The sequence below is a fragment of the Canis lupus genome, chromosome 17, assembly GCF_011100685.1.
Source record: "Canis lupus familiaris isolate Mischka breed German Shepherd chromosome 17, alternate assembly UU_Cfam_GSD_1.0, whole genome shotgun sequence".
Lineage (NCBI taxonomy): Eukaryota > Metazoa > Chordata > Mammalia > Carnivora > Canidae > Canis > Canis lupus.
The window spans coordinates 43,933,597-43,948,064 of NC_049238.1; the positions used below are offsets into that span (position 1 = coordinate 43,933,597).

General features: G+C 35.0%; 1 protein-coding gene and 1 long non-coding RNA gene across 9 annotated transcripts in view; one reads left to right on the forward strand and one right to left on the reverse strand.

Moving 5' to 3' along the window:
* CTNNA2 (catenin alpha 2) overlaps nt 1–14,468 on the reverse strand; it is a 1,087,950-nt gene that overhangs the window by 26,185 nt on the left and 1,047,297 nt on the right. For 6 of the 8 annotated variants that reach the window (XM_038561604.1, XM_038561605.1, XM_038561606.1 and 3 more), the window contains 2 exons: nt 14,300–14,434; nt 3,250–3,393 (listed from right to left, as the gene is read on the reverse strand). In XM_038561604.1, the coding sequence (XP_038417532.1) occupies nt 3,250–3,393; nt 14,300–14,434 (279 nt within the window). The remainder of the gene's footprint in view (nt 1–3,249; nt 3,394–14,299; nt 14,435–14,468) is intronic. The other 2 variants (XM_038561608.1, XM_038561609.1) reach the window with 1 other exon arrangement.
* On the forward strand, nt 3,352–4,088 carry LOC111090639. Its single transcript, XR_005372502.1, has 2 exons — nt 3,352–3,419; nt 3,615–4,088. It is a non-coding gene; the product is annotated as an uncharacterized LOC111090639 (long non-coding RNA).

Here is a 14,468-nt window from a genome sequence, read left to right on the forward strand (position 1 = left end):
TGAATACCCTCTTTCCAAGTGCATTGGGGAAGGAGACTTGCATAATAATCATGTGCAGTTTTAGTGTTTAAACCTTCCCAACATTGGCTGTTTGACAGCAGTCTCCTGCTCAGTACATAGAGAACTTTTGGTTTGCTTTGGAAAATTGTCCTGCTTATGTGGATTCTCTAGCTTATGGACATTTCTTTATGGCCATTAATATTTCTAAATGTGTCAGTGGTAATATAATCCCTTTCCATTTTTGTCAGAATATCAGAATGTCTCGAAGCTAGAGTCTCTTGTCCCTAATTCCTTCCTTTTATTTTTCTTCTGCAGTTGTGGATATGAGTGATGATATGACCTTTTGTATAACTGAGAAAATGGCTACCTGATTATATCTTAATAAATAATCTTTGCAGTACACTCACTTGCAGCCTCCTCAACTCTTCTAAGCAAGTATCATATATTGTAAAGTCACCATATGATTGAGTGGAATGGACTCAGGGAAAGTATGGAGCTGGATCATATGCAAATATTTTGACATGTGGCTTTGATACATGACATATCTAAACATAATACCTCCTCTGCAAGATTTACAATTCCATGGTCTTGATAACCTGTGTGTTGTGCAACAACACAAATCTAAATCACTGCGTTCCAAGTGATTGAAGACTCTCAGCTTCTCAGAAAGCCTTCCCAGTACAATCCAGTCTACCCAACAGTACAGGGTCACATCTTAGTTCTTAGACATGTATTGGCTTCACTTCCAAGTTGACACTTGGCACGTGTCTAGGTACCCCAAAAGTTTGCACATTCATCAGAGCAGGAGCCAGGCCATACATGTGTTTCAACCCCTATAACACATTCCTTAGTACCCACCAATTTCCTACTCATAAATTCATACCAATACCACAAAGGAATTTCTACAATTCTGCATAAGTAACTTTTAATTTTAAAGTCCCAATGATGCCTAAATCCATCCATTTACCTAGTAGATAAAGATTTTTTTAATCTCAAATAATCAGAACAAAAGTATGGAGCTAAAAAAAAAAAAAATCAATCTTCCAAATCAACACATAGCTAACAACTATCACATGTTTGACATTGTCCATTTAAAAGAATAGAGCCCACTTGTTAACCAAATAACACTATATCAAATATAGGGTACATTCTAAAACCTACTTTGGACTGAAACTTTCTTTCTGGTCTATAGAAATGCTATGTCTCATATTAAAACAATGTCTCATTACCTAGTCAGTCTTTTTTCCCATAAGCAATTTCTTTGAAAAATATATTATAAAACCATACAGTTTTAGAGCAGAGTACTTCAGGATATATCTTGTAGATCATCAATCACAACTTTACAATGAAAACACTGAGGCCAGAGATCTAAGTAATTTTCTTTCAGTTACCTTATTAGTCAATGACAGAAATGGAGCTTTTATTACCAGTGTTAAGACCCCAGATTAATTCAACTTCTGTTACACTTCATTGCTTTATTTACAGCACAATATGTAGTATTATTTTTAAATTAGAATTTTAATACATACAAATGGATTAAAATATGAACACCACTATAAACGAAACATGCACATGAAGATAAACAAGTGCATGCACAATGCATTCCATGATAGACTCTCTGAATTTGCACAAGTGTACAACACAACTGTTCTTAACTCACGAAGTTAAAGATGATTGTATTCCAAGGGTTTGTAAAATATGAGCATTTCTTACCTGGCAGCTGTATGAGGGGTTGATAAAAGACATTAAAAACTTGAGCTATAGTTAGACATTAGATTTTTCTGGCACTGGAAGTTTCCTTCTACCTGGGTTTGAGGGGGCAAGTATTTTTAAAGGAATGTGGGCCAAAGACTTGAGAGAAATAACCTAACATGTAAGACTTTGGTGTTGTTACCCGCATTGCAATATTAAGTTGATTACAGGTGATTATCACTTAAATCTTCCTACTGACCAATTATGGCCCTATCTTCCAATATTGTACCTGAAATCTCTACCAAGAGTCACTTCAGGTTAGAAAGCATAGGTGGAAATATCACTTCAGAATTTGTCATGCTACTCCATCCCAGGTAATGAAAAGAACAGGATTATCTCTCATGCTTTTGAGTTCTAAGAATACATAACTTAGCGGGGCAGGAGGGAGAGAAGGTCTACACATAACAGAAAAGCTAATGATGGAAAAGGGCACTTCCTTTTAAACTGCCTCCAATTTTCCCACACCAATTTCCAAACATAGTTAGTTAACTAGGGATGTATTCTTTGAAAAAAAAAAATGAATGATATCCTCTTAACATATTTCCTAATACCCATGACCCACATCAAGAAGCTTTTATCCCACCCCATGAAAACAAAGAGGGTCTCACATTCTGATGGTCAAACCCTTTTAGAAGTACCCATACTGATGCTTCAACATCCTTTAAAGACTTAACCTCCTCCATGAACCTCCTTTGCCCTTTTATATATAAGCTGACATCTTGACAGTTTTAATAGGCACCCTGGAGGAAACAAGTAAACTGGAGGGAAATTTCTCACTCCAGTTGATCTTTTCTTTCTAAACACTAAGGCATACAAAAAAATTAATCATTATTATAGAAACCCAAATGAAACAAAGAACAGTGACATTTCACAGCTCTTAACTATGAAAAAAATCTTACAAAACAGGATCAGAGATGACATGCAACATCAACAAAATGGTAGCAAGTCTGGTTGTGACACCTTGAAATAGCTGCACCTTTACATTACAAAGCTTGCATCTGTTTACATCAAAACCAAGTTTGTTAATTCTTTATGCATCGGTTTCTTCACAATTTTACCCAACAATTTTAAAAGAGCAGACTGATTCTCTCAGCCAACATCAAAAAAGGATATTTTGTGACTCTGTAATCTTTCAAATGAAGAATACATTCTCTTAACTAGCCTTCCTTAAAGAAGCTCATCAAAGGACTACAGAATGGATTCATTCCACATATGCAATGACTTTCAGTCCCAATGGGAAGAAAGACTAAGAAATAAAGGAATGAAATACCATTTCTACTTCTCAAGTTTAGATCATGCTTGAAGAATGTATATCAGTCCTGTGGAATTCTCAACTCATACAAAGAATACATAAGTTGATCCTTTACTCAAAGTTGGTTAATAGTAGTAAAGAAGACTTGAGTGGTCACATCTTTATGTCTTTGAATCCCCACCCACCTGCTTTCAAAATTAATGTTTACAATGAGACAGATTACATCAGAAAGCAAAGTTACTCACCATGGAGGAATCACTGCTTCCACTCCCGATCGGAGCTCCCTCAGCACAGGTTGGGAGGTGGGTAGAAAGTTGACTAGCCCTGCCCCCATCTATGACATCACAATCTACCTCATAAAAGGTAGTGAAAGTGCTCTGAACTCCTGTCTGATTTCCGAGAGATACAGAAAAGAGTGAGTGAGAGAGAGAGCAAGAGAAAAAAAAAAAAAAACGTACCCTATTGGGAAGGGATTAGGGAAGTGGAAGAGGGAGTGGGTCATTGGGAGAAAGAGGCATATGAAGGAATTAGGTGCTGAAAGAGATATGGGTGGGCATCATGATATTAAGCAGCCCGGGCATATGAATTCCTCATTGGCTATCTTGAACAGATAAATGGACCATCTGGGAGAAGGAGAATGAAGAAGCACCGTGCCCTGTCAGGCATTGGTGGGGACAATCATGGTGGGGAGATTCAAGGGGGTGTGAAACCCCTATTTAAAGCATTGAAGATCACCAAGAGAGAAAGCAAGGGCTGCAGCTCTTAAAGCCTGGAACAGTATGTGGGGAATCTCAGATGTCTTTCTTGGAAGTTCCATTGCCCTGCTGTGTGACCTTCATCAAGCCCTTGGCCTCTGCATCTCCAGCCAGTACATGGTACTAAAAGGATACTTACCTCGTTCATGGAATCACTGAAGAACTAATGTATTCATTGTTGCTACAACTGCAACTCTTTTTACTCTTCCTTTTTGTACCCAAGGAGGGGCTGTGTGACAGGCACATTTTAAAAGATAAGCCAATAACCAATGCCTATCTCTACTTCTGAAAATGTTATCTTTAGCACAAAATATTACTGTCAATGTTGACCAGTTTTTCTGTGTGTACTGAATATAACATGTATGTAAATGGGTTAATCAAAGCCCACCTTCAAAACTCGAGGAAAATCAAATGGGAAGATTTCTGTAACCATAAGGTCCCTACACTGCCACTGTCAGAGGTCAAGTTTTAGTGACCCAGTGATGCTAACTGACCAAGGATTTGTGTCACATGCAGTGAAGTTATAGTCATATAGTTATAGCTTAATTTAACCTCTGAGTCCATTTTGGGAGGAGGGGGAAAGCAGGCAAGGTGAGAGAATAATATGGAGAACACTAAGGTCTTTTTTTAATGGAGATTTAGAGTTACAAACTATGAATTACTCAAAGTTGTCAAGTGGGTAGTAACAAAACAAAAGAAAGGGGTGATATTGAAAAGTAGGTAAGTCCTGAAACCATCCACATGGAAGCCAGATCTTTATCTGCCCAGTGGAATATATGAAAATCGAAACCCACTCATGCCACAGAAAATATCTTAGTATAAGTAATAGCTTACATTTCATGGCATCATAAATGGGTAAGCTCAAAACTTGTTTCTATATGCAGATAAACAATATTCTTTATTCAATTTTTTTATGTTTTAAGAAAATATAATTCTATTTTTAGTCCTGCCATTCTTAGCTCACTAAATATGTAAGCATATTAAATAATCACAATTTAAAAGTTAAGCAAAATCGGCAGATAGGGAGCATTTTGAAACACAGGTGCTACTAAATTCAAACTGATAATGGATTTGGCAACATCACTCACATGTTTTACTTTAAAATAAATGCTAGACATTTAAAAAAAATGTCTTTAGAGAATTAAAGACAATAGAAAAGAAAAAAATCTGACATTTATGAAAAAAAAGGGAATTTTTCTTACACTTAATGTTTTCTATACTTATTAGAGGAAGCAATGATAACTCTGCATGTTTCCCTCACTGTATTATTGTATTTCTGTTTTCAGTAATTCTAAACCTAAGTTCAAATTCTGTATTCAACAGCTTTTTTGTATGAGTTTTCACAATTGGCATATGAGGCCCTATTTTTACCTATTGGATCATTGACTAGTTGGCTTATCCTTGCTTTTTTATGCTTTTATTATTATAAATAATACCATTTGTTTTAGAAAGCAGGCATCTTCTGACTTTCCCATTATAGGGAATGTGCTATTCATTTACCATAATTCTCAGTTTCAAAAATGATTATTATGTATTAGAAACTTATTTGTTTCATCTCACCTTTCATGCAAAATTTAAAGATTATTTTAAGATTACTAATGGTAATTATTCATTCATCCAATAAACACCTTAAAAATTTTACTACCCAACAAAGAAGGCACATCTGCCAATGTTATCAGAATAAAAATGGAGTTAAATGTTTTTTAAATACCGAAATAAAACTAGACTCATATCTATTGATATTTCTTATTATCTATTACTTATTTGGAAATGGAGCATGACTTCAGGAACCCAATGCAAAACTAGGCTGCATCAAAAGGATGCAGAGTGGTGAACTGTGCTGACGTTTTAGGTGAATTTAGTATGATTGATTGTAATAATGTCTTTAGTTATATTAGTTAAAAAATTTCTTTGACACAGAATGCAATGCCAAGATCAGATAATTTCCAACTCTTCTTAGGATCTAGCCTCTTGACATTGTTTATGAAAGCTAAGTGTCACTACAATTATGAATTTGAAGCATACTTTCTATGATATCACATAAATGGATGAGTTAGCCTTTCAAGACAAGGTATGAAGTGGTTGTAGGATTTCAGTCAAGAGAGCCCATTATTGCCCTTCAATCATGAAGTCGTGATTATAACTTCATTCTGATCAGAGATGGATGTAGGGTTGATTTCAAAATTTTGCTTGTTGAAAAGTGTTTTTACTTAACTTAGTGCAAAAGATCAAGAAAAGTCAGGTGGAATAATTTGTACATTTCAAAAGAATAATCTGGAGGTGTATTTATAAAGTAATTCATTGTGGAAGACATGATCAGGCAGTTGGCATGCAGTCTGACCAAGCTGTTATTATCGAAGAGAATCATCTCAGCAAGAGAGAATCCAAATAATTTTGATAGCAACAGATTTGAACTGGGAGTTTCTAGATAAAGAGATTCTATTTTGAGTTTGTTTTATGATAGTGTCTCACACACAGAACCTTGGACTTAAAAGAGTACATGGTTCTTATAAGACGACGCTAACTGGAACTTCTCCAGGAACTTCTCTAAGTTGAGAAATAGATTCGCAAAAGGAAATGGATGAAAGAGGTCAAGATATAGATTGTGCAGATTTGATAGAAGATCTAGCCAGAGCTCCAGTCAAGTTCATTATCAGCAAGGCATCTGCACAGATGAAGGTATTCAGAGAAAAGCAATAAAATAAGATACAGTATTGATGATGAAAGAAAAGATTAAAGTCTAAATTAAGTAAGCTTGCCTTCAAGAAAATTGGGTTAGGATGAAATATTTGAAATATATTTATTGCCCACAAAGAAAATGACTGTTCAAGATAGAGTAAGACAATATGTCCTGAAGCAGTAATAGAAATCCGAGCTAAGAAAACTACACACTGCCCATCCAGAAGTCTTTCCTATTTGTGAGATACATGGGCCATAACATGGCACATATTTCTCTCCTAAGGGCTGTGATAAAAGCCACATTTTATAAATCATTTAAATTAAGCTGGAGAAAGCATTTGGCAAAATAATCTGTAGGAACAGAATGGAGAAAATAGTAAGTTAAACACATTTTTATTTCTAGAATATAGTAAACCAAGAACAACAGTTAATACACAGAGATAGCCATCAACAGATACCCTACTATTTTTGCTGAGAATGTTAAACAGGAAGATGAGAAACTAAATCAAAAAAGGAAAACCCAATGGACCACACAATTTAACAAATTCACAATGTACAGAAAGATTTATCCTCTTCATGGAAATTATTAGTTATTAGAGATAAAGGACTTTGAATACCTTCACCAAACCAATATTTAGCACTGTGCCTTTTAAGTAGTTGAAACACCCTAGAAATGTTGTTCAATGAATCAGAAAATATCCTTATGTGAACTGGAAGTACAACTCTTTGAAGCCCTGATTGTTAGCTTATCACTAGAAGTTAGGAACAAGATATGAAAATGCTAATGCTTTTCTAGAAAGATAGGGTTGTCAAAATTTTATCAAGTCTAATACTAAACATAAAATCCTGCCTCAATTTTGCTATGCAGTCTCTTAATTTCCTTTATTTTGAATCATCTGAGGTAATAGAAAATTGTGCAAAATCAGTAATGAGATGCCAGATAATATTTAGGGTATATTTTAATATTCATCTTCTCTTATTTATATATCCTGTATTAGTTTATTCACATTTTAGCTGCTTTTTCTTCCAACTTTTTCTTCCAACCCAGGAATTCCTGAGGTATATCCAAGTAGGAACATGAAAAAAAAAATCACAATGAATTTAGGTAACCAATTCAAAATAACGTATTTCTTGACTAGAGCTGACAAATCCACGTGTACACAAGAAAATCAGAAATCAAATTAAATTATAGATACTGCTTATAAATAACATTATTTTACCTAACACTGTGGATTCCCATAATTATTTGATTCAATTTAAGGGAATATGTATTATCTGGATTTATTCTTACATATCCACAACTAGTTAAAAATGAAGAGACAGTGCCTAAGGCACTACTATAGACATGATTTAAAATATATTAATAAAGAAAGAACAGTTTAGAATGAAATCAATTATAGCAAACTATCTCAAAATCAGAATGTGTCTCATGGGAAAATGTTATAAATCAGTACTTCTTCAACAGGTTTTCCTGTGTTGCACAGACACCAAAAGAAATGCACAATTAGTTTCCCTTAACCAGGTACCTCCATGTGTCTAATTTCCAAGTTTTCATAAAATATTACTCATCATTGGCTGCCAAATAATGGTCTGAATATTAACTGAAATCTAAAACATCAAATTAACTGAATATTAACTGAAATCTTGCTACTAGATTAAGGTGTGAATTATTTGCCGCCTTTTTAATTCAAGGCTTTCAAATCTTGAATAGCTTCTAAAACCTAAAGGAATGAAAGTACACTGACTGAAGGACAAGTAATGGCACTGACCTTTCTAAGGCAGAGTCACTCTTCATAAAGCCACTAGCCACTTCTACTCTGATGAGTAATAATGAATCCCCTCAAACTAAAAGAGAAATATCTCCGTTTACAAGCTCAGGTGATGCAATCAAATCAATTCATCAAGTAAATCCAAGTTAGGTCAACCCATGTCTTTACTTAAGGTAAAAAGAGTTCTTTGCTTGGTTCATGCTCCAGCTTAGCCACAAAGAGTCTGTCGTCTTATTTTAAAATGAGAGCATTAGAATATAAAGTCTTTTTCTATGCATAAAACAAATCAGATAACCAACTGGTGTAATTTCGTCAGTGAAAACCTGATTTATTTTTTCAATAAGTAGATCGAATTGATAATGTTAGGGTCATAATCACTGAGTATGTAACTTAAGAGCTACTTCTTTTAACAGAGCAATATACCATTCTCCTTTGAACAAGACTATTTAAATTCAGGGAGACACTTGACAAGTGTGGTACACTAGTCTCAAAACTTCCTACGATGCTTGGCACCCAAGGAGATTTTCACTTTTCTTATAAAAATCCCCATTTTTCCATTTCTTCCACATGTAATGCCTTGAGTTTGTTAAATATCACTTTTATAACACTGGAAGAATGAATTTGCTCTGAAAAATCACTTAAGGGCTATTTTTTCCTGAAAGTTTGCCTAATTTGGGTTGTGTAAAAATCAATGACCATGTGTGCTGATATAAATGTAACTAAGGAAGACTTAATGCGGGAATCAGAAATTAAATGGTTATTATTTTACTGCCATAACAGATTGGGAGGGCTAGGCTTTTTGGAGAAAGACAGAATTATTCAGCAACCCATCTTACTAGTAAAGTATATGCAAAGAACTATAGCCATTCTGCTAATGATAGATACTTATTTAATTTTCTTACTGTTACAGAGTCTTTCTACCATTCTTCCATCCAGATTTGTAATCTGAAGCTTTGGTCTTACTCTCTGTAGATCTAGACTCTCCTACTGTTCTATAGTTCATGAAGTCTGTTATACCCAAATACTTAATGACTCTGGAAAAGCTGGAGAAAATTCTTTGGAACTCCTGCTAATTTCCTGAATATGTACTCTTTTGTTCACATGAAGCATAGAAATGCATTCCAGATCCAAATTGAAATAGCTAATAATTTAGATTTCTTTCCATTACTACTACACTGATCAGTAGAGATAGTCAAGATTTAACAATAGACAGAATCAGAGTGTATATTAAAAAAAGACTCTTTCCCAATAAAAGGGTACAAGTTGTACAAAAGTACAAGGCTATACAAGTACAATGCTTGTTTCAATGACTGCGTCAGTCCACTACAAAATACTGACACTATTTTTTATAAATACAGAACTTTTCAAATAAAATGCAATTCTCATCTCAATAAATCACATTTTAAAATAAATAGTTAAAAATATGTAATATAAATGTATAAAATAAAATCCATAATATATATTTTAAAATATACATATAGCATTATACAAATAATTCCCATATTTTCTTTTCCCTGAATTGTATTGGATCAGATATGTCACAGTTGTCAACCACTTGTTCAGTTCCTGATTACTGCTTATTCAGGTGGTAAAGGAGTAAATATCAAATCATGTATATTTGCTGCATGTTTATGTTTGTGTATATGCACATATGTATCTTTGATTATATGCCATAGTCAGGTAGGATTGATTTGACCATTATCAGTTCATAGTATTGTATGAATAGTTTCATTTATTACTATGAGTATTCATGTTGATTTTAATTGAGTCCAAATTTTAATGATTGAAACATAGGCAATAAAGACTATAACTGACCTGTTTATTCTCCAATTTTCTCTTTACCAATTCAAATCCTACCAATGTCACAAATTATATTTGCTCACTTTGTCAAGTTTCTCTCCATAACCCACTTGAGAGGGATTCAAATTTGAAAAGGAGAGATTTAAACGGCAAAGAACAAAATTATACATTAGGTAGGGCAGGTTACTCAATCCTTCAGGGATAGAGTAGGGCTCTATTCAATCAGGCTGAGGATGTAACTAACATTCCTCACCTCCAAACTCTGCTCCTAAATTTTGTTAAGAGAAAAAGACACCGATATGCAACAAAATCTATTAAAATGTGTGGGATTTTCATGGGGAGTCAACTATAACTTACAATCTGTGTCCTTCTATCTCTGACCTAAACACTGAATTCCTGTCCAAGGTAGGGTTAATTGCTATTGCATTCTGGCTTCACTGTTCTAATGTATTTGAACTTCTTAAAAATAATTAGGTAGAATTTTTCAGATTTATGAAAACGCTTGATGTTTAGCACTCTACATTCTAAAATTCCATATTAGTGTTTCCAATCTCATTCAGAAAAATTCAGAAGTATAAATGTTAGAGTAGCTAAAGATAATCAAAGGCTATGGAATGTTTATTTCTCCAGATCTATATGTACATCTTCATTTTAAAATTTAAGAGAAGGACAAACATTATATGTTCTCATTCATTTGGAGAATATAAATAATAGTGAAAGGGAATATAAGGGAAGGGGGAAGAAATGTGTGGGAAATATCAGAAAGGGAGAGAGAACATAAAGACTCCTAACTCTGGGAAATGAACTAGGGGTGGTGGAAGGGGAGGAGGGCGGGGGGTGGGGGTGAATAGGTGACGGGCACTTAGGGGGGCTCTTGACGGGATGAGCACTGGGTGTTATTCTGTATGTTGGTAAATTGAACACTGATAAAAAATAAATTTATTAAAAAATAATAAAATAAAATTTAAGAGAATCCATTAAATCTTCTAAAACCTAGCATATAAAAATTAAAAACACAACAATCAAATATACAGGTAATATCCACATCATAGCACTGGAACGAACTTGTATTCAAAATATGTTTACATACTTGAAAAAATAGCTCAACTTTTCTGCCATGATGAATATAAATGCTGTCACATTTAATGGATATTACCTGCACTAAAATAATTTACAATATGCTACAGTTAAGTTTCTCTTTCCTTTGTTTTCTTCCTTCTTTCACAACTCTTCCCTCCTACTGTCCCACCTTCCCTCTCTTTCTTTCTTCTTTTCTTCTTTGAACATTTCTTTTTCCAAAAAGCCTGTAAACTGACTTGAGAAATTAAAGAAATAAACACTAAGCAAATAAAGCCAGTATATAAATTAATGGATATTTAATCTTCTGGACTTAAGTTTCTTCTAGTTTCATCTTAGCATTTCCGTCACTGTTAGCTTTTAGTTTTTTTGTTGTTGTTTTTGTTTTTTTTTTAATTTTCTCTTTTCCATTGACCCCCTTAGCAACCACACAAATGGCTTAAGCTGAATTGGCTCACCAATGCATCGTCTATATAAGATTTAGTAAGTACAGCACTTTGGCTGGTGAGAAAGATTTAAGCCAATAACTTTTAAAAACAAATCTCCAGCCAGAAAATTAATGGTGCTTCTTAGATAGCAGTTGTGTGAATGAGCACATGTAGGCACATATCCAGAATTGCATTATTTCTCTAACTTGCCAGCATGACTCAAGAGATTTTGTATCCATTGTCCCCCTGCTCATGACCTGATGAGCTTCCTGCCCCACCTCTCAAGCCAATGGCAGATACAACAGAAGCCTTTCCCAGTTTGTACACACAGAATCACATAAAACATACACATGCTGACATGGTATATAATTGTGCACATGTGCATTTTGTTCATCATGCTAGCACAAGGCTCTAAAAACACAACTCTCAGCTTTGAAATTCCAATCATTTTTCTTGCCAAAATGGAAATAATCTATCCAAATCTCTTGTTTTAGGGGAAATTTTGACTACTAATACATATACCTTCCTGGGGGCTTTCATAGGTTTCAGAGAAGAAGTCACAGCTTTGAATCCCTTGTACATAAACACATTGGGAAAAAGGAAGGAAGATTCAAGCATTTCTCTTTTTTTGATTGCATGTTATTGTAGTTTTTCCTTAAAAACGTAGCAACTTTGTCATGCCAGACAACAAAATAAATGGGGCCCAAAGCATGGGCACATTTTCTTGGCAAAATCATTGAAAGTTTGTGTGTATAGGGTCTTACATTCTTGACTCTTTCAGAACTTTGAAGGCAGTCATTTGTGGCTATTTTGCAAAACAAACATTGATTTTTTTTTTTCTCTATTGGCCATTAGTGAAGGAGGATGAAGAATAAGATGGAGGCAGAAGTGGCAAAGACAGCAGACTACAGATGCAGGAATGGCACCAAATAGCAATCAAGCTCTGAAAAAATGAGGAGGCCAAGAGCAGGTCCATGACTGAGCAATATATAGCAAAACTTTTATAATGCATTTGACTCAGAATTATTGTAAAGTTTTATAACATTCCTCTAGAAGAAGCCTTCTCCCATGCAAGGATATATGAACTTTGCCAGTAAGATTCAAAGAAGGAAACAGGCTTCTTGATGGTGTTCTCAATCTCAAACACCTCTACAAATGCCAACAGTGCAAGTGATAAAAGCCAGTGATGGTTTGGACTACATCTAAATGAGGAAAAGACAATGGAAATGAGGCTCTGGAAGCAGTGATGAACAATGGGTACTGAGAGGATAATGGGGAGCAATTCTGCCAGTCAAATATACCGCCTAGATGAGGTTGTGGAGTCTGAGATCCACAAAGATGCTGTGCGCATCCATGTAAATAATAAGATTTGGAAAGTGACAAATGAAAGCACACAAGGCAAGCTAAACAAAAAGCACTCAGTTCCACGGGTGCTATAAACAGATGGACATGAAAGCCGAATGGTATGGGAGACTATACCATTGAGTCTGAAGATAAGAAAGGAAGCAAGGGATATGCAATGTTTTGATCACTTCTTGGCAGAGAGAATCTTGGTAATTACCAACTTGGCAGAAAGGACACATTGCAAGACAGATTGCTCTTGGTTGTTGAAGAATGTTGAAGCAGAATCATTTTGGAAATGCAAAGAGGTGACTATGCTTTGGGAAGAGGCACAAAATAGCCATTTTATTGGACTCTAGGTGAGACTGCATGGAACGGGCTTTCCAGATGGCATCTCCATGCAAGCCAGATCAGCTCTTTTCCCAGCTGTTTTCTGCAAGCCAAATATATTGAACCTGAAGCCTTTGGGTTCAAGAATGTTTTTTCCACATATTTTTATCGAATGGTAAAACTGCTACATTTCTGAAAATACCCTGGTAAAGAATTGAGCTTCACAAGTAGTCTGATTCTCATAAAGCATTCACCATTTTGATCATGTTATATTCCCGGTAATGCCACACTTAAAATGGTAGCATCATGGTTGACTGGGAAAAGAACTAAAGGTGGCAGAGCCACGCTTTGGAATTCGCAAATAGTTTACAATAGATGGCATCTCATATTCAAAGAAAGGGACTGAGGGAGGAAAAGCCAAGGTGAAGAACCTCAACACATACATTTGGAAATCTTGCCAAGAAATCATAATGCTTCTATTAATTGAACTTATTTCTTTACGTTCGATGAAAGTGGACTGGATACTAAGGGAAACACTGGAGTGATTAAGCAAAGAATACATAATTGTTAGTGTTTGACAACTATGTTAGTTTTTGGCAACAGCACATCAACCTGTATTAAATTCAAATATTTTCTGGCTTTCAAGGGTTACTGATAACCTAGTATGCATTGGAACCTGATGAATGAATTCCTATTGTTTTCATCATCTCTAACATGTGAACACAATCCACACATAGAGAGGCTGGCTCCTGAACAGAGAGTGAAAATTACTAGGACTAACAAAGGAAGTAGACTCACAATGAGTAAATGTACAAAAGCTCCAAATAATTATAATAGTCACAGCTTGGCAATGAGTTTCCAGACTATGAAATTAGTTTTCTTGTGAAGAATGGAGATTTTACAAGGCTAGTATAAACACAGGGTAATTGGAAAATCAAATTGCTCTTTGTGAGTTATTGTAAGGTCTGGAATAATGGTGATAACATTTATTTAAAAAAAAAAAACTCCCTATGAATCACTGTAGTTTGGTGTTTTTAGCAGTACTGTTGCCAAGAATGCTTGCCTTGGAAGTACAACAGTGGGAACTTTAATTGTGAAGCCCAAGTCCCGGCTTACCCCTGACACAATGAGCTCTCCTCCTAGATTCTGTACTTCTGCCTTCACCTTGCTGCAGATATTAAGCTGATGGCAATACAAGGCAATTCGTTGAAGATAGGCTAATAAATCCTGCTTACATGCTGAGTCAGGACACTATAAAACATTAAAAAAAGTGATCTCAATTAGT